This window comes from Eubalaena glacialis, chromosome 10 (assembly GCF_028564815.1).
Source record: "Eubalaena glacialis isolate mEubGla1 chromosome 10, mEubGla1.1.hap2.+ XY, whole genome shotgun sequence".
NCBI lineage: Eukaryota > Metazoa > Chordata > Mammalia > Artiodactyla > Balaenidae > Eubalaena > Eubalaena glacialis.
The window spans coordinates 75,712,659-75,734,166 of record NC_083725.1 but is presented as its reverse complement, the minus strand read 5'-3'; the positions used below and the strand labels follow the sequence as shown (position 1 = coordinate 75,734,166).

At 35.9% G+C, this 21,508-nt stretch overlaps 1 protein-coding gene across 6 annotated transcripts in view; it reads left to right on the top strand.

The window, feature by feature from the left end:
- The window catches only part of SBF2 (SET binding factor 2), a 461,885-nt gene that overhangs the window by 79,224 nt on the left and 361,153 nt on the right, over positions 1-21,508 (top strand). For 5 of the 6 annotated variants that reach the window (XM_061201443.1, XM_061201441.1, XM_061201446.1 and 2 more), the window contains exon 2: positions 5,804-5,889. In XM_061201443.1, the coding sequence (XP_061057426.1) occupies positions 5,804-5,889 (86 nt within the window). Of the gene's footprint in view, positions 1-5,803; positions 5,890-11,425; positions 11,588-21,508 lie in introns of those variants that run through there. The other variant, XM_061201442.1, reaches the window with a different exon arrangement.

The window sequence follows — 21,508 nt, the reverse complement described above, 5'->3', positions numbered from 1 at the left end:
ACAGTCTTCCTTCGATGTGGCTTGCTCCTCAATGTAAAAGGTCATCTGTCAGCATTCTTAAATACAACCAGTACTTCCTATAAGAATGGTTTTATATAAATTATATAAACTTGGGAAATAAGTTTAAACATTCAGACTAAACTCTTAAAATCCAAGAAACAAGAATCAGACAATGTTTGTTTACTTCTGTAAGGTATTTTCCTAAGTTCCTCAAAAGTTGTTAGCTGCATCAGTTTACATATTTGATATTCAAAACCAAGTTATTGTAGCTCTGTCCACATTTTACTTGTGAAATATCATTTTACCATTTTTATTTTTGCCTTTTTATAATCTAATTTCCATTTACAAATAACATTATCATATGAAATCTATCACTCATGAATCATATTTCTATGTGCACTTATAAATGTTACGTCAGCATTTCAAACTAAGCTTTCATATTATTGAAAGACTGCATATCATTATGAAATCAGTAAATAATATGTTGCTCCTGGAGAACTTTTGAAAGTTATGCTCCTGCTTACGAGGAACTTTTTACTTCTCAAATTAGCAGTAACTAAAATAAATTTTAAAATAACAGTTGTTGGTGAGGATGTAGTGAAAATGCCAGTCTCATTCTTATACACAGAATGTAAAAAAATTATTAATATCTTTCTGGTGAGCCCTTTGGCTTTGTGTGAGTCTTTAAAATTTTCATATTCTTTGATCCATTAGTTGTATATCTAAGAATTTTTCGGGCAAAAGTGAGATGAGGATAAAGATTTATATAGAAAGATGTTTTTTGTAGCATTATTTATAATAGAGAAAATAGAAAATGCATATTATGATCAAGGGCCCATTATAAAATATTAATAGTAAACCATTATATAAAGCTAGGTTCAGTATTATCTCAATTCTGATGAAAAAATACATGTATGAAAAAAGCCTAGGATAAAATGTTTACAGTAATTGTCTTCAGTTGTGGGATTATGGGTGATTTCTTCTTTATATTTTTATATATTCAAAAAATTTCCTGCAGTTAACATTTGTTATTTTTATAATTAGTAAAACTTAACGTGTTAAAATATTTTCTGAGCCTGCAATGCATGAGGTATGACTTTCAGAACTGAATAAACAATATAGGAACACCTGGTTAAATATGATGAGATAAATAACATGCATTCCTCTCTTTTTATAAAGAGAGGAGATGTAAGCTTAAAACAATTTCTGTCAATATTAACGAATCTATTAAAATAAACATTTAGCTCCAAATGAACTAAGTGCGAGGCATTCAGTATGCTAAGTACTTGGGCATATAAAGATGGTACTGAAAGAACAAGAAGCTTTCTCTCATTTCTTCTGTAAAGTTTTCCATGGTTTCTCTGCTACATTAGGTTAGGTTCTCTTCTATCATTGTACTTACCATGATATACTGAAATTATCAGTTCATTTTTGTTTCTCCTAATAGCTTATCAGTTCCTTGAGGATAGGGGCCATATCTTTTTCATTGTGTATCCCAGTATCTAGTTATTTGTTGAATTAGCTTTGATGTGAATGTAAGAAGTGGTGATGCTTGAGGTGGATTTTGAAAACTGAATGCCTATGATAAATCACTTTTAGTTTACTTTACTCTTAATGAAATCCTTTATTCCCCTATAATGATGGGTATATGAAGAGTTACTATACTGCAGCAGTTGTTAATTTTAATTGAGAATGTTTTCATTTTGCCTTTGTCAAACGTGACGTCGGTTTTAGCAGATAGTTCAGAGTTAGTCAGTAAAATGAACTTAACTTTCCGTTTATCTTTTAAAGGTAAGATTTGGTCATAAAGTGATTTTAAAGTCTAGGTGAGGGCCGGGGGGAGTTCAGTTCACAGGGATGAGGATGAGAGGTGATAGTGAATTTTTTTTTTTTTAATTGAATCAGATGTTCACCCTGACACTAAAACCAGAAAAAGATATCACAAAAAAAGAAAATTATAGACCAGTATCACTGATGAACATAGATGTAAAAATCCTGAACAAAATAGTAGCAAACAGAATCCAACAGCACATTAAAAGGATCATACACCATGATCAAGTGGGATTTATCTCAGGGATGCAAGGATTCTTCAATATGTGCAAATCAATCAATGTGATACACCACATTAACAAATTAAGGAATAAAAACCATATGATCATCTCAATAGATGCAGAAAAAGCTTTTGACAAAATTCAACACCCATTTATGATAAAAACACTCCAGAAAATGGTCACAGAGGGTACCTACCTCAACATAATAAAGGCCATATATGACAAACCCACAGCAAGCATCATACTTAATGGTGAAAAACTGAAAGCATTTCCACTAAGATCAGGAGCAAGACAAGGATGTCCACTCTCGCCACTCTTATTCAACATAGTTTTGGAAGTCCTAACCACAGCAGTCAGAGAAGAAAAAGAAATAAAAGGAATACAAATTGGAAAAGAAGAAGTAAAACTGTCACTGTTTGCTGATGACATGATACTATACATAGAAAATCCTAAACATGCTACCAGAAAACTACTAGAACTATTCAATGAATTTGGTAAGGTTGCAGGATACAAAATTAATGCACAGAAATCTCTGGTATTCCTATACACCAACAACGAAAAATCAGAAAGAGAAATTAAGGGAACACTCCCATTTACCATTGCAACCAAAAGGATAAAATACCTAGGAATAAACCTGCCTAAGGAGGCAAAAGACTTGTACTCAGAAAACTATAGAACACTGATGAAAAAATCAAAGATGACATAAATAGATGGAGAAATATACCATGTTCTTGGATTGGAAGAATCAATATTGTGAAAATGACCGTACGACCCAAAGCAATCTACAGATTCAGTGTAATCCCTATCAAACTACCAATGGCATTCTTCACAGAATTAGAACAAAAAATTTTACAATTCGTATGGAAACACAAAAGACCCCGAATAGCCAAAGCAATCCTGAGAAAGAAAAACGGAGCAGGAGGAATCAGGCTCCCCGACTTCAAACTATACCACAAAGCTACAGTAATCAGGACAGTATGGCAGTGGCACAAAACCAGAAATATAGATCAATGGTACAAGATAGAATGCCCAGAGATAAACCCACTCACATGTGGGCACCTAATTTACTGCAAAGGAGGCAAGAACATACAATGGAGAAAAGACAGCCTCTTCAATAAGTGGTGCTGGGAAAACTGGACAGCTACATGTAAAAGAATGAAATTAGAACACTCCCTAACACCATACACAAAAATAAACTCCAAGTGGATTAAAGACTTAAATGTAAGGCCAGACACTATAAAACTCTTAGAGGAAAACAAAGGAAAAACATGCTTTGACATAAATCACAGCAAGATCTTTTCTGATCCACCTCCTAGAGTAATGGAAATAAAAACAAAAATAAACAGATGAGACTTAATTAAACTTAAAAGCTTTTGCACAGCAAAGGAAACCATAAACAAGACAAACAGACAACCCTCAGAATGGGAGAAAATATTTGCAAATGAAACACCAGACAAAGGATTACTCTCCAAAATATACAAACAGCTCATGGAGCTCAATATCAAAAAAACAAACAATCCAGTTAAAAAATCGGCAGAAGATCTCAATAGACATTTCACCAAGGCAGACATACAGATGGCCAAGAGGCACATGAAAAGATGCTCAACCTCACTAATTATTAGAGAAATGCAAATCAAAACTACAATGAGGTATCACCTCACGCCGGTCAGAATGGCCATTATCAAAAAATCTAGAAACAATAAATGCTGGAAAGGGTGTGGTGAAAAGGGAACTCTCTTGCACTGTTGGTGGGAATGTAAATTGATATAGCCACTATGGAGAACAGTATGGAGGTTCCTTAAAAAACTAAAAATAGAACTACCATATGACCCAGCAATCCCACTACTGGGCATATACCCTGAGAAAAGCATAATTCAAAAAGAGACATGTACTACAATGTTCATTGCAGCACTATTTACAATAGCCAGGACGTGGAAGCAACCTAAATGTCCATCGACAGATAAATAGATAAAGAAGATTTGGCACATATATACAATGGAATATTATTCAGCCATGAAAAGAAACGAAATTGGCTTATTTGTAGTGAGGTGGATGGACCTAGAGTCTGTCATACAGAGTGAAGAAAGTCAGAAAGAGAAAAAACAAATATCATATGCTAACGCATATATATGGAATCTAAAAAAAAAAAGAAAATGGTACTGATGAACCTAGTTGCAGGGCAGGAATAAAGAGGTAGACATAGAAAATGGACTTGAGGACATGGGGTGGGAGGGCGAAGCTGGGGCAAAGTGACAGTAGCGTCTACATATACACTACCGATATAAAATAGTTGGCTGGTGGGAAGCCGCAGCATAGCACAGGGAGATCGGCTCAGTGCTTTGCGATGACCTACAGGGGTGGGATAGGGAGGATGGGAGGGAGGCTCAAGAGAGAGGGGATGTGGGGACACGTGTATGCATATGGCTGATTCGCTTTGTTGTGCAACACAAACTAACACAGTATTGTGAAGCAATTATACTCCAATAAAGATCTATTAAAAAAGTTTAAAAAATAATGAAGCTATCAGTGAAGAAAAAAAAAATTTTGAATCAGGTGTTAAGGTTTCCTTTACTTAGATGTCCAAATAATCAGAATGTTGTTGCTTTTACTTCAAAGTGAGTTGGAACAACATGTAGAATATGCAAACGCATGAAGCTCTTAAAAAGTATTGCAGAGGGACTTCCCTGGTGGTCCAGTGGTTAAGACTCTGTGCCCCCAATGCAGGGGGCCCGGGTTCGATCTCTGGTCAAGGAACTAGATCCTGCATGCTGCAACTGAGAGCCCACATGCTGCAACTAAAAGATCGCGCACACGGCAACGAAGGTCCTGCTTGGGGCAACTAAGACCTGGTGCAGCCAAATAAATAAATAAATATATTTTTTTAAAAGTATGGCAGAAAGCAATTTAGACCTAACATGTACTCTCTAGCCCCAAATTACTCACAGATTATATCCCCAAAGTTCAATTTTAAGTTGATCTGGTTTTTAGTGTCACAGGGTAATTTTATAATAATAATGCTATATATAGTCCAATGGTTTTCAACCAGAGGCATTTTTGCCCCCCGAGAGCACATTTGGCAGTTACCTGGAAACATTTTTGGTTGTAACAACTTGGTGATTGTAGGTGGGGTGCTTATTAACTTCTAGTGGGTTGAAGCTAAGGATGTTGCTAAACATCCTATAATGCACGGGATAGCTCCCAGCCCCCTGCCTCCAACCCAACAAGGAATTATCTGGCCCAAAATGTCAGTAGTGCTGATGTTGAGATACCCTGTCTAGACAATGGTCAAGTTCCCAGGCCACTCTAAAAATCTTTATTTAACCCAGAACAGTGCTTATAACCCATAACTGAAGCTTAGTGCTAATCGTACCATTTCATTTGTCACTTAAAATTACTTTGTCTCCATAGAAAAGTTCTTCTTAAATATCAACTTGAGATACTGAGAAGACGGCTTTCCTTACTGGGAACAAAGTGCAGTTGCTCCCATGGTGTGGAGACTCCAATTTCAATGCCTCTGTCTGTTCTTCCTAGCTTTTCATACGTGTTACTCTTTTGAGAGTCTATAGAATAGGGATTGCCTATCATTTCAGTGTTATGTTTAGAAGGTAGTTTTAGACCCTTTAAAACTTGAAAATGTTTAATCAGTGTATCAATTTATTCAACAAATATTCATTTAGAAATAAGTATTAATATAATGAGTATTCAGATTTTTAAGTACCCTATAACCTAATTCACTTTGATTTTATTAATAGGGTCAGGAGCAGGTCTGGGGAAAATAATCCAGAGGTTTCCACAGAAGGACTGGGACGATACACCTTTTCCACAGGGAGTTGAACTGGTAAGTTGGTATTGTTTTATTGGACTTTTATAATGATATTTTTCTTTTCGTGTTTCATTTATGGTTATATTTATGTTGCAGTTACTTTTAAATAATTTGGTGATTTAACTGTAACACATTATTAGAAATAATCACCCTAATACAGTAAACTTTGAATATACTGATTCTGGAATGTCTGTTTTGCTGTTCTTTTTCCTGTTTAATCTTCTCTTCAATATTAAAGATGAAATAAGTGATTTTTATATACCTGGAAGCTGAAAAATTCCTCTGATTCTTTTAGTCAAAATCTTAGCCTAGTAGCTTCAGTGATAGTGTGTCACTAATCAAATATTTATTATATTTTTTTCTGAAAATTTCTAGGTTGTTGTTTTAGTGAAAACTAAACAAAAACACAGACAAACAAAACCAAAGGTTGGTTTAATAGTGACCAGTCATGGTTTGAGTTTGGCCTTGAAATCAAAATCTGAATTCTTTCTTTCCAGTTATAGAATTTGTGTGTTGCTTTATAATAGTGCAATTCAACTGCTTTATTTTTGTCAGCCATTTTAAAGGAATTTAATGGTTGAGCATAATTTGTGATGACCAGCACATTCTATCTGGTGGTGGATCTATGGTGGTAAAATGAGAGACTGAAAAGATGATCACTAAAGTATTTTTCAATATGACTATAAAGTTTAGAGAGTGCATATATGTGTGTGTGTATGTATGTTTGTGTATTCACTTATATTGTTTGTATGTTTACACACACACACATATACATGAGCAGTGTTCGTCAAAGCAGTTCTTGTTGAGCGATCATTTGGTATAATGTGACAATGAAGAGGAGACTGCCTGGGTTGAAATCCCACCTGTACGGTATGACTTCTGACAAGTTCCTTAACTTCTTGAACAGCCGTCTTCATCTATAAAATGAGGATAATGATAATACTAATCTCATAGGGTTACTGCAAAGATAAAATGGGAAAAATATAAATAAAATGCTTAGAACAGTGTCTTCCGTAAAGTAAGTGCTCAATAAATGAGGTAGCTTGTTAATGTTATTATTGTTGCTGTCATTGTTGCTGTTTGTTTGACATATTGCAGCACCTCCCCCAGAGGAAGAATTGTTCATTCTCTTGTTAGCCTGGATCAGAAATATTTATTAGGAATAAAACTGATGTTGAAAATTATGAATTTTCTTATCCTAGCAAATGACTGTCCATTTCTGCCTCGCTGAGGATAAAAGGTACATTTCTAAATGCTTAATTTTGATTGCTAAACCCAGTTTTGTAAAGAAGGCTGTGGGTTCTGTAGACACACAGAGAGGGTAAATGTTGAGTTTAGGCATTAAAAATGGGGAAAGAATGTGAGGATCTTTGAGATAATAGAAAATACATAGTGGTCTCTGCCCCCAGTTCCTGGCACAGAGCTTCTGAAGTCCGTCTAATTTCCTAAGTGATATGAGTGTCTTTGATCCCGGTTCCTGACACAGGGTTCCTGAAACCTTTGTAAGTTCCTGGGTGATATGAATGTCTTTTGTTCAATGAGGTGACTCTGGGTGGGCTCCTGGATGGCTCCTGGATGGGGGCTGGTCACTGGAAAGACCAAGCCATGATTAGAAGCTTGGAATTTTCAGCCCCATCTGCTATTCTCTTGAAAAGGGAGAAGGGCTGAAAATGGAATTAATGATTGATCATGCCTACGTGACGACGTCACCATAAAAGTCCCCAAAGTTGGGATTCGGAGAGCTTCCAGGTTGGTGAAACATGCACCTACTGGGAGGGCGATGCACCCCAACTGTACAGAGAGAGAAATTCATATGCTTGGGACCCTCCCAGACCTCACTCTATGTATCTCTTCATCTGGCTGTTCATCTGTATTCCTTATCATATTCTTTAATAAACTGGATAATGTAAGTAAAATGTTTTCCCGAGCTCTATGAGCCACTTGAGTAAATTAATTGAATCCAAAGGGATGGAGGTCACGGGAACCTCCGATTTATAGCCAAGTCGTACAGAAGTTGTACTACTGTACAACCTACTTGCGATTGATATCTGAAGTGGGGGTCAGTCTTGTGGGACTGAGCCCTTAACCTTAATCAGTGAGTTAAATTGTAAAATTGTAGGACACCCAGCAGGTGTCGTGATAATTGCTTGTTTTGGGGGAAAAAAAACCCACACTGGGTGACTAGAAGTGTCAGAAGTCAAGTGTTCTGGGTAAGGTAAAAGTTACCACACAGATGGAGGAGAAAAGTAGGTTTTTAAGAGAGCCCTTGTATTCCTTTCTCTTCTCTTCCACATGCCTGCAGATAGTAGTAATTGGTCTTATGGTGTGGATAACTGGTGTTTGTACTATTAAAGCTTTTAAACTCTGCTTCACCATCCTTTTTAGTAATGATTGAAAGGGGAAAATTTTGGTACTGGAGGCCTTTTAGAACTTTTTGTGAGTTCCTACCTCCCCTCACATCAGTGTGTGGATGGATATAAACTACATCAGTTTGACAATATGAACAGTGAACCACCTTCATAAATTTCAAGAACAGCAGACATTATTGGGTCAGAGAGAGATCATGATTTGACTCTAGCTATTTAGCTATGACTGAGAAGGAATAATTTTTGTGTTTTGAAAGCTAAGGCATAGATACTGTGATGCCTCTGATATTTCTCCAGTAGTGATGGAGAGACACATGTTGATTTTAATACTTAGTAAATGGATATTTTTTCTTTGTGTGACAGACACTCCCATGTTCAAGTGCTGTCAGTGTCTCTCCAATAACAAGTAGAGCCGTGTGCTGCTGGATTGGTGAAACCGAGGTGTTAAGAGGTAGCATAACTTTTCCTCACCTAAGATTTTCCTAGATGACATCTTGGCTGATTCTTCGTGAAGCATTTCAAGATTTTGGGAGCCAGATTAATATTTAAAGAATAATTGATGTGCTGGATTACATTGGGAATTTTTTCTTTTAATTTTTTCGTAACTGATAGCAATTCTCATCCTCTAATGTCTGTTGTGCTTTGTCAGGTACAGAATAAATCTGTTTATCTATCAAAGCCCATTTTTATTTTTTATTTAAAAAAAATTTTTATTTTATTTTATTTTTTAATCTTTTGGCTGCGCTGTGTGGCACGTGGGATCTTAGCTCCCCGACCAGCGATGGAACCCGTGCCCCTGTAGTGGAAGCGCGGAGTCTTATCCATTGGACCGCCAGAGAGGTCCCCAAAGCCCATTTTAAAAACATAATAGAATCATTGACTGTTAAATTTTTGTTGTCTTATTATTTATGGCTTTGTGCTTTACTTTATATGTTAGGGAGGTGCAACTGTTCTGCATATTAACAGCAATAACTTGAATAACTGTGATATACTGTGTAATCTAGAGCAACTCCTGCAACTTCAAGACCAGAGATAGGCCTAATAAAATTTTAGTCTAATTGAAGGTGATTTGGCTCAGAGCCTAGGTGGTTTTTTGATTCCAGGGTGATAGTGACCCTTTTGTGATGATTTACACGGAAAAAAATCTTACCCTATCAAGGTGGTAGTAGCGGAACAAGTTTTTAGCATGTAACATTAATGTTAATATCTAACAGTTACATACAATTCACAGACTGTGATGAACTCACAAATTAGATGATTAGAGGTAGTATATCTAATTTAAAGGTAGGTAAATTGAGGATTAGGAAGTTTAAACAGTTTCACTAAGGTCTAGCAGCTCAGATGCAGCAGAGCTAGCATTCAAACCCAGGTTTTTTGACTCTTAGTCTCAGCCAAGATCTGAGAGTATTCTGAGAGTATTCTGAGAGTGACACTTTAAGCTATGGTTAGCATTTGGACTTTAATGTAAATGCAAGATCTGAAAACAGGATTCTATAATTTGGAAGAACTGAGGTTCAGAAATGTTAAAAGCATGCTGTGTTAAAAGAATGCTGTGTTGCCTCTTCAATAAGTACTGCTGGGAAAACCGGACAGCTACATGTAAAAGAATGAAATTAGAACACTCCCTAACACCATACACAAAAATAAACTCAAAATGGATCAAAGACCTAAATGTAAGGCCAGACGCTATAAAACTCTTAGAGGAAAACATAGGCAGAACACTCTATGACATAAATCACAGCAAGATCCTTTTTGACCCACCTCCTAGAGAAATGGAAATAAAAACAAAAATAAACAAATGGGACCTAATGAAACTTAAAAACTTTTGCCCAGCAAAGGAAACCATAAACAAGACGAAAAGACAACCCTCAGAATGGGAGAAAATATTTGCAAATGAAGCAACTGACAAAGGATTAATCTCCAAAATTTACAAGCAGCTCATGCAGCTCAATATCAAAAAAACAAACAACCCAATCCAAAAATGGGCAGAAGACCTGAATAGACATGTCTCCAAAGAAGATATACAGATTGCCAACAAACACATGAAAGAATGCTCAGCATTACTAATCATTAGAGAAATGCAAATCAAAACTACAATGAGGTATCACCTCATACCAGTCAGAATGGCCATCATCAAAAAATCTACAAACAGTAAATGCTGGAGAGGGTGTGGAGAAAAGGGAACCCTCTTGCACTGTTGGTGGGAATGTAAATTGATATAGCCACTATGGAGAACAGTATGTAGTTTCCTTAAAAAACTAAAAATAGAACTACCATTCAACCCAGCAATCCCACTACTGGGCATATACCCTGAGAAAACCATAATTCAAAAAGCGTCTTGTATCACAATGTTCATTGCAGCTCTATTTACAATAGCCAGGACATGGAAGCAACCTAAGTGTCCGTCGACAGATGAATGGATAAAGAAGATGTGGCACATATATACAATGGAATATTATTCAGCCATGAAAAGAAACGAAATTGGCTTATTTGTAGTGAGGTGGATGGACCTAGAGTCTGTCATACAGAGTGAAGTAAGTCAGAAAGAGAAAAGCAAATACCGTATGCTAACACATATATATGGAATCTAAAAAAAAAAAAAAATTGGTTCTGAAGAACTTAGGGGCAGGACAGGAATAAAGACGCAGATGTAGAGAATGGACTTGAGGACACAGGGAGGAGGAAGGGTAAGCTGGGACGAAGTGAGAGAGTGGCATGGACATATATACACTACCAAATGTAAAATAGATAGCTAGTGGGAAGCAGCCACATAGCACAGGGAGATCAGCTCAGCTCAGTGCTTTGTGACCACCTAGAGGGGTGGGATAGGGAGGGTGGGAGGGAGATGCAAGAGGCAGGGGATTTGGGGATATATGTATATGTATAGCTGATTCACTTTGTTATAAAGCAGAAACTAACACACCATTGTAAAGCAATTATACTCCAGTAAAGATGTTAAAAAAAAAAAGAATGCTGTGTTATTAGAAACCAACTTCACTTATTTTATTGGAGGATAAACCTGGGTTCAGAGCATAGTATTAGACTTGAAATTATTTTCTGTTGCCATCTTTCCTGCCCTCACAGCAAGTATTTGATGTATTTAAATTCTAAATGAAAGGTATTGTAAACAGTGCTGCAATGAACATTGGGGTGCACGTATCCTTTCAAACCATGTTTTTCTCCAGATATATGCCCACAAGCCAAGACATAGAAGCAACAGATGAATGGATAAAGAGGATGTGTACATATATACCATGGAATATTACTCAGCCATTAAAAAGAATGAAATAATGCCATTTGCAGCAACGTGGATGGACCTGGAGATTATCATACTAAGTGAAGTATTGGTAAGTCAAAGACAAATATCATATGATATCACTTATATGGGGAACCTAAAAAAAATCTAAAAAAAATGATACAAATGAACTTATATGAACAAAACAGAAACAGACTGAGAGATTTAGAGAATGCACTTATGGTTACCTGGGGGGAGGGATAGATTGGGAGTTTGGGATTGACATGTACACACTGCTATACTTAAAGTAAAATTCCTTTCCATGAAAAAAAAATAAATGAAAGGTAATTCTGTTCAGACTGAAGACTAAACTTTATGACCTGTGGGAAAGGATTTAAGGCATTCATTTGCTAATAAGTCAAATCCCAAATTTAATTTAGAGGATGCTGAATTTAGTCTTGCTGCTTTTGTGTAAAGAAATTGCCTTCTCTTTCTTTTCTTCTATTGAGAAATGCTGAACTTTAATTTGGATGGTTTTTAAAAATAAAAATATGAAAATAAGCTAAACCAAACATAATGACTGCTTTTCCAATTCTGGGATATTTTTATCTTTGTCTTGTGCTTTTTAGGCGTACATGGAAACCACAGACAGTCATATAAATAAAGTTTCAGTTAATTTTAGAGACAATATTTCAAAGAAAATTTAAGAATTGTTTTGCAGAGGCATTCTATGGCTAACAATCTATTTCTGATTATGGGAAGAAATATTTTTATTGGCTTGGTTTTGGGCATCAACAAAATAATATTGTTTAGGCACTAGCTCTTTTTAAAGATGCCCTGTCTCAAAAGTGAATTTTTTTATATCATAATTCAGAAAACATGCCACAATCTTCACTAGGGAATGCCTGCACTGAGGCATTTGTAAATCTTCCTGATTTTTTTAGAAGACTAAAGTACTGTGGTAAAAAATGTTGTGGCTTGAGTAAAAGAGGATTAACCGTGTCATTAGAATTTCGAAATTTGAGGTTCTTAAGATATTAGTTCATTTATTTAAGTTATAGACTAATGATTTGACTACCTTCAATATGAATCCAGTTTTCTGTAATTATAAGTATAGATTGGGGAGAAGAGGTAAAAAAATCTTGTATTCAGCATTCTGCAGTTGTAACATAGGAGAAGTAGCCTTAGTATGGGATGCTATTTGAGGGCAGAGAAGTAAGTATAAGTATCATGTAATATTTTAATTCTTTAAGTTGTTTAGAATGCATTGAATACAGCAAATGGGCTAGCAGTTGTCCATCTGACCTAGATATAAATACTGTTTGGTCAGGAAACTGAGTGTAGAAAGGACAGAAGAGAATTTTCTCCCCTCTTTGTAGAGGAATATGCGTGAAAGGAGAATGAGAGAGGTAGTGAACATACTGGATGACAGAATCAGGGTTCACAAAGATTTTAAAAGGCTGGAGTTATGGGCCCTTTATATAAGAGGATTAAATATAATAGGTGAAAATGTAGGTCCTGCATGTGAGTATAAAAAACTAACTGTATAAGTAATATTTAAAATAAAGATAGGCCGGATACTTTCCCAGCCAGAGAGATTTGAGAAATACAAGAAGACAGTTAAAAATAAAAAATTTATAATTATAAGCGAGACCTATGAAAGATACTGTAGGTAGCATCTAAAACCTCTGTGCTGAGGTAGGGTGCTTGGTGATGAATTTAGTTTTAAAGCTGGTGTAAAGGATGTGTGGAAGAACTCTTGATTTTGCATAGAGTTGAGGGTGAAAACAAGAACATTGCTATGAAGTATGAAGACATGGCTTTTTTAAATTTATTTTTTTATTGAAGTATAGTTGATGTACAGTGTTGTGTTAATTTCTGCTATACAGCAAAGTGACTCAGTTATACATATAAATACATTCTGTTTTATATTCTATTCCATTACGGTTTATCCCAGGATATTGAATGTAGTTCCCTGTGCTATACAGTAGGACCTTGTTGTTTATCCATTCTATGTATAATAGTTTGTGTCTGCTAACCCCATACTCCCAGTCCATCACTCCCATACCACCCCCTCCATGGCAACCACAAGTCTGTTCTCTGTGTCTGTGAGTCTGTTTCTGTTTCATAGGTTCATTTGTGCCATATTTTAGATTACACATGTAAGTGATATCATATGGTATTTGTCTTTCTCTTTCTGACTTACTTCACTTAGTATGATAATCTCCAGTTGCATCCATGTTGCTGCAAATCGTATTATTTTGTTCTTTTTTTATGACTGAGTAGTATTCCATTGTATATACGTACCACATCTTCTTTATCCATTCCTCTGTCAATGGATATTTAGGTTGTTTCATGAAGACATGGCTTTTGAAACATACTAAGGACTACAAAAAGGACTTTTAAAGTTATGTTCACAACAAAGCAAGTGGATACAAATGGGGTTTAAGCTGGAAAGTGGTGGTTTGAGCTCACATTTTTGTTTCCTACTCCCAAAGACACAGTTGTCTCTTTGAAGTAATAAAACTGCATAGCAGGTAGGAACTCCATCCTGTAGATGGAGTCTAGAGGATGCATCTGAGATAGTGGATTCTCTCAACATCTCTGAGGTAGAAGCTAGTCAGTCTTGGTGTTATTCTTCTCACATTCCTTGATGCTTACTAAGGTGGTTTGTTGTACTGTACTAGACTTTCAGTAGCTTACAATTCTGCTTATTTTACTAATGTATTGATAGCCTCAGTTATGCTAGAGAATCACCTACCCAGTCTCCATGGTGTGCTCTCAGAACCACCTCAGGAAAGGTTTTCTTGCCATGTTGGGGTCTTGCTATCCCTAATGCTTTGACACCATAGTGAACTTCCTGAAGAAAATGTAGAACTACAGTACACGAGCCTGACCTACTACAAATTCATGTTGTTTGCAAACAGTCTGGCCCCGTTACCACACAGAATACTGCTACTGATCTCTCATGTAATTGTCTGTCATATCACCGCTATGGGTTGTTCTATACTTTTTAATGTCCAGTTCCTTGTTCTGTTCTTCATTTTCCATTGATCCCAAGTATTAACTTTAAAAAGTCTTTTCTTGAGTTTACCTCTTAGCTATTATCCTATTTCTTCTTCATTATAAAATGTTTCAAATGATTCTTCTTCATTTGCTGTCTCCATTTCTATAAGAGACTGGTGTGGTACTATGGAAGCAATATGGGATCTGAAACTTTAAAATCTTAAGCAAAGTTAATTTATCTTTCTGATAATACATATTTTTCCTACAGGACTGTTATCAGGTGATTGTTAATATTTTAATAAACTATAATGTTATGATTTCTTGCTGTCCACTCGCATCTCTTACATCCATCTCACCCACATTTCAGAGGTTTATTCTGAAGTACAGTTTATGTCCTCTCCATTCTGAAATCACAAAGTTGAAGTTTAGTAATATTTTCTGAATTCATTAAGGTAATAAATACTAGATGTTATAATAGGTGAACCTTGAAGCCTTAGTGGCTAGAATGAAACAAGCTTTTTTCTTCTTACTTGCATAATCACTTACTTGATTAGTGGCAGTGGGGTAGACAGGAATGTGGTTTGCTGTCTTCAAAGTGTGGTTCTCAGGGTCATCTTGGGCATCAACATTCAGTTGGCAGAGTAGTAAAAGAAAGCATGGAGGTGGGTTTTATGGGGTAGGCCTGGGAGGCTGTATATATCACTTCTATCCTGTTCCATTCATCAGAAATCAGTCATTTAACCACAGTTAACTGTAATGGGAGTTTGGCAAATAAAGCCTAGATGGGTGCCTAGGAGAAAAGTGAAACAGATTTAGTGAACAACTACCTTTCTTCTGCCACAGTGTTCTTGCTGAAATTCAAAGGTCTTTTCCCTTATCTTAATTCTCCTTGACCACTTTATTTTTTGACATCACTCATTCAGTCTTTGTGGTAAAATAAAAAATGAATACTGTATTTAGTTTTTGTCTCAGTTCCTGGCACAAAGTTCCTGAAATCTTTGGAATTTACTGTCTTTTGTATGCTAATGAGATGGCTTATGAATTTAGGGAACCCTAGGTAGCTTCAGGAAGGGGGCTGATGTGCCACAGGAACCAACCATGTGGTTAGAGGGTTGGAAATTTCAGCCCCACTGGGGAGGGGAGAGGGGCTGGAGATTGAGTTCAATCACCAATGGCCAATGAGCTAATCAATCATGCTTACCTAATGAAGCTTCCATAAAAACCCCTAGATGAAGGGATATAGAGATCTTCCAAGTTGGTGAACACATCCATGTGCTGGGAAGGTAGTGTGCTTGGAGAAGGTGTGGAGGCTCTGTGTCACCCCCTCCCTCCATACCTTGACTTATATATCTCTTCTGTTTGGCTCTTTTTGAGTTATATACTTTACAGTAAACTGGTAAGTGTAGGTAAAGTGTTTTCTTGAGTTCAGTGAGCTGTCCTAGTGAATTATTGAACCTGAGGGGGACAGTCATGTGAGCCCCTGAATTTGTAGTCTGCAGGCAGAAGTGTGGATAACTTGGTCATCCCTTTTGCAGCTGGCATCTGAAGTGAGGGCAGTCTTGTGGGGCAGAGCCCTGACCCCTTGATTGTGGGGTCTGCACTGACTCTGGGAAGTTAGTGTCATAAATGAATTGAATTGTTGGACACCCAGTTGGTATTGGGAAAAAACACATACTTGGTGTCAGAGAAAATACAACAGTCTTCATCATCCTAATTTTCTCTTAATGTCAGTTAATTCTCTTCCATTTTTCCCTATTTTTGTTTTATTTTGTTTTTGTGGCCCCCTTACTACAGACTTTCTGTAAGATTCAGTTTTCATTTTTTGGGTATTTTGTTTTCTCTGGGAAGTGATGGTATCACTATTCTGTCAGTCTTTTGTACTTGAATCCTAGTCATGCCTTTGATTATTGTTTTCTGCAATTCCTGTAATCTAAGTGTATAGCCTACACGTCTCAGACAGAGCTAAGCCATATTTTGGTATCTCTTTCTAATACCGGACTTCTAATGTGGGGTGGGTTCTGGTAACAAATAGCCTTGGAAGGTTAATCAAAGTTAGTTCTTGCCTAATTTCACTTGTAGCAATTTGTCCTATAGCAGAACTGACACTTGGATAAATAATATATATTATTCAAACCAGAATGCTTTTGAGAGTGAAAGGTAGTGAATCGGAAAACATGCATCCTGAACAAATTGATTTTTATGGTTACTTATACATATGCATGTGTAAAGTTATTCATGGCAAAAAATTGGAAACTACCTAAATGTCCATCAGGAGGTGACTGATTGAATTAGTAGTGCCACAGTCATTCATCAGAATATAATGCAACTGTTAAAAAGTATGAGATAGAAGAAGATGGCCAACAAGCAGATGAAAAGATGCTAATGTCACTAACCATTAGGGAAACGCAAATCAAAACAACAGTGAGATACCACTTCATACCTATTACAATGACTAATATAAAAAAACACAAAGTGCTGGCAAAGATGTGGAGAAATTACAGTCCTTGTGTACTGTTGGTGGGAATGTAAAATGGTGCAGCTACCATGGAAAATGATAGGGCGGTTCCTCAAAAAATTGAGAACAGAATTACTGTATGGTCCAGCAATTTCACTTCTGGGTATATACCCAAAAGAACTGAAAAGCAGGGACTCAAGTAGATTTTTTTGTTCACACGTTCATAGTGGCATTATTCACCACAGCCAAAGGCAATCCAAGTATCCACTGACAGATAAATGGATAAACAAAATGTGGTATATACATACAATGAAATATTATTCAGCCTTAAAAATGAAGGAGATTCTGACACGTGCTACAACATGGATGAACCTTGAGGACATTATGCTAAGTCTATGGGTATAGATTTTCAGTTTTGCAAGATGAAAAGTGTTCTGGAGAGTGATTGCAGGACAATATGAATGTACTTGACACTACTGAACTGCACATTTAAAAATGGTTAAGATGATAAATTTTATGTTATGTATATTTTACTACTATTAAAAACTTTTTAGAAAAATATGACCTAGAGCTTTATTCAGTGACGTGAATCAATCTCTAAGACACATTGTATAGCAAGTAGCCAAAGCAATTTGGAGAAGAAAGAACAAAGTTGGAGGACTTGTACTACCTGGTTTCAAGGCATACTATAGAGCTCAGTATTCAAATGTGGTATTGGCTTAAGGATTGTCTTTTGTAGATCCATGCTACAGTCTAGAAGCAAACACACACATTATGGTAAATATATATTCAATAAAGTTGCCAAGGTAATTCAGTTGTGAAAAAGATAGGGTTAACAGATGGTGCTGAAACAACTGAATGTCCATTTGGAAAAAAAAAATAGCCTTGACCCTGCCTCACACCCTACAGAAAAATTAATTTGAAGTAGATCATAGACTAAATGTAAAAGCTAAAAGTATAAAGGTTTTTAAAGGAAAACTTAGGAGAACATCTTTGCAACCTTTAGTTAAGCAGAGACTTTAAATAGAACACCAAAAGCATGAATGAATAAAGTTTACCTGGAATGCTTGAAAACTCTTGAAAAATAGTGTATCATCATGCAGAAAAGGTGGACAGTCGGATAATAAGAAGTCCCATTTTGTTTCATAGATTTCACTTGGATCTACAGAATCTCTGAATCCTACTTGGACCTTCTGTTTCTTGCTATTTACCTTTAGTGAGGAGGAGGAGACTGGAAGAAATGAGGGGACATAGGAGATTCTAGCAGCAATTCACCTAGGGTCTCAGAGCAAAGTTTTGTCAGGTGTTATCTATTCTGCCAAGCCAGGTTTTCTTTGTCAAGCCAGAATTTTGGATATATTCAAATCTGTGGGGCGACTTTTACAAATAGAACTTCTTTATCAAAATGTTAATTGCTATAGATGGTAGCCAACTTTAGACATAAAAACATTATTATATGTGAAAGACTTTGCGATATGGAGGAAAGAATATTGAACTCTGGGATTTTATTTATCTGTATCAGTATATATACCTATATATAGGTATATAATTTGATTTAAAAAGGCAACAGCTATTTAGAGAACAGCAACTCTCTAGGTCATATAATCTATTTTCAATGGTATATAAGGAATGATATTTTGATACTATCCATCCCCCCACGCCCCAGTTCTTGTTCTAATCAAGTTCTTTGGTGATCCAGACATACTATTTACTGCATGAAATATGTTCACATCTTTTTTCTTGAGTTTGTATTGTGCTTTGAGTATTCATGTGGAACTTTCCCTGCTATGGATATGGTCATTTTCCTTATAACTTAACAAATGTGTCAGTTTTAAAAAATGAAGTATTTGGTGGCCTCTAGTGGTACTTATGTGTCTATAAAAAGTCACTAATATCACCAATGTACAAAATTTTAGGTGGAGAGTTACTAAGTTGACAAAACTTACTGAAGAAAAGTTTTTTAATCTTTGAGAACTGAAAGTTTATTAATCAGTTATAAATCTATCAGTGATGTGGCTGTGTCTGTTATAGTAAATTTTATCTTTCCTTACTTTCAAGACATGCCTTGAAATTTTATATATATATGTGTGTGTGTATATATGTGTGTGTGTGTGTATATATGTGTGTGTGTGTATATATGTGTGTGTGTATATATGTGTGTGTGTGTGTGTATATATGTGTGTGTGTGTATATATGTGTGTGTGTATATATGTGTGTGTGTGTATATATGTGTGTATATGTGTGTGTGTATATATATGGGTGTGTGTGTAATATATATGTCTTTTTTAAAAAATAAATTTATTTATTTATATATTTCTTATTTTTGCCTGCGTTGGGTCTTCATTGCTGCGCACGAGCTTTCTCTAGTTGCGGTGAGCAGGGGCTCCTCTTCGTTGCGGTATGCGGGCTTCTCATTGCGGTGGCTTCTCTTGTTGCGGAGCACGAGCTCTAGGCACGCGGGCTTCAGTAGTTGTGGCATGTGGGCTCAGTAGTTGTGGCTCGCAGGCTCTAGAGCACAGGCTCAGTAGTTGTGGCGCACGGGCTTAGTTGCTCCGTGGCATGTGGGTTCTTCCCGGACCAGGGCTGGAACCCATGTCCCCTGCATTGGCAGGCGGATTCTTAACCACTCGTCACCAAGGTAGTCCCCTATATATACGTCTTACTTCGAAGTATTTCTGTTTTGTACTTATGTCAGCAGTAGTTTACTATTGCATTGTACTGAAATGTGTCCATAAAGGGGATGGTAGAATGATTTCTGACATCTCCTTAAGTATAATAAAAGCTAAAAATAGGGCCAATATTTCATAAGTTAATCATAAAGATAATCAATCCTTAGTAAAGTTTATTTCTTTAAACAGCTAATTCTAGCTAGCTTAAAGATACTTTAAGTTAGGCCAAGAATTATCCAGAATCTGAAATATATGTGGAAATTTAGATCATTTCATAAGTTGGGAAAATTTGTATAAATTCAAGCTTTGGAAAGCTAAAGAGAAAAGTGACAATTTTAGGTAAGTTGAATTTATTTTAAATGCTGAAATTCATCTCCATTCGTGTTAAAAATTAGATATTGAAATCCAGGTCATATAGCTACTTACTATTGGCTGAGATGATAACAAAAACCCCTGGTGTTTTGACTCTCTGCTAAAGCTATCCTAAAACTAAACTAAAATACTCTATTCTTGTGTTAGATGAGGTACGCTGATTTTTTAAAAGTTTTTTTTTTTCTGCTTCTTTTAAAAAAAAATTAACAAGATAAGTCTTAATTCTAATTAGGAAGGTTTAACTGGCATTGGAAAGACATGACTAGAAAAGTGTTAACTTTAAAACTTTAAAATCAAAAGAGTCTAATGATACAAATCTTTGGTAATTAAGGAGCTAGCAGCTTTTATTTCTTCCAAAGATGGACCATATTTACAAGAAACACACCATAGTATGAGTGAACTCATAATAACTTTGATTATGACAGCCTTAGTGTTCTAATGAAAAAGTTAGATTCTGCTATTGGGTTCATAACTGACTGGAAGATCTCGTTAAGCCTAGTAAGATCTTCAGTATATTTCTCCAATTCAGTACTATGTACTTACTTTGGAAATAGGAATAAACTGCTATAAAACTTAAATGAGAAGTGCTATCAATTTATGAATTAATTGTGGTTTCCATTGTTTGTGGCTTCCATTGTTTGAGGTTTACTGGGCTCTTTCCCCAGGCAGTGACTGCTTTTCCTGAGACTTCTGAGCACTGATAAACAAGATGAGTTAGAATCTTGGATTCTGGTTAAATGTTTTTCTTTATGGCAGGTCAGAGAAGTGGAAGAAGAGACATTTTCTGAGCTGAAAAGAGCCACAGGAAGGCTCCCTGCTCATAAGTAATATCGATATTTTCTATTTATTCCATCAGCTAGAAATTCTTTTAAACTGAATGTGGCTTCTTTAAAATTTCTGGAATATGCATTTCAATTTCACGTGAATATTTACTTATATTAATATTGTTCTGTCTAGGTAATGCCTGTAATCTTATTTCACAGAACAGCCTGTTGTTGCCTCTTGGTGATGGTGACAACTTTAAGTAGAATGATGTGATGCTGCTGTTACTAAAAGTGAAGAATTGTTTCCTAAACATGAGAAAGGGGTAGGGGTGGAGTCCAGAAACTAATAACTTAGATATAGATCTCTGGTGATTTTTATTTTTATTTTATTAAATTAAAAAATTTTTTTAAATTGAGGTATAGTTGTCTTATAATATTATGTAAGTTTCAGGTATACAGCATAGTGATTCACAGTTTCTAAAGGTTATACTCCATTTATAGTTATTATAAAATATTGGCCCTATTCCCTGTGCCGAACAATATATATTTGTAGCTTATTTATTTTATACACAGTAGTTTGTACCTCTTAATCCCTTACCCTTATCTTGCCCCTCTTTCTCTCCCCACTGGTAACCGCTGGTTTGTTCTTTTTTTGTGAATTTGTTTCTTTTTTGTTATAGTCACTGGTTTGTCTTATTTTTTAGATTCCACATGTAAGTGATAACTTATAGTATTTGTCTTTCTCTGTCTGATGTATTTCACTAAGC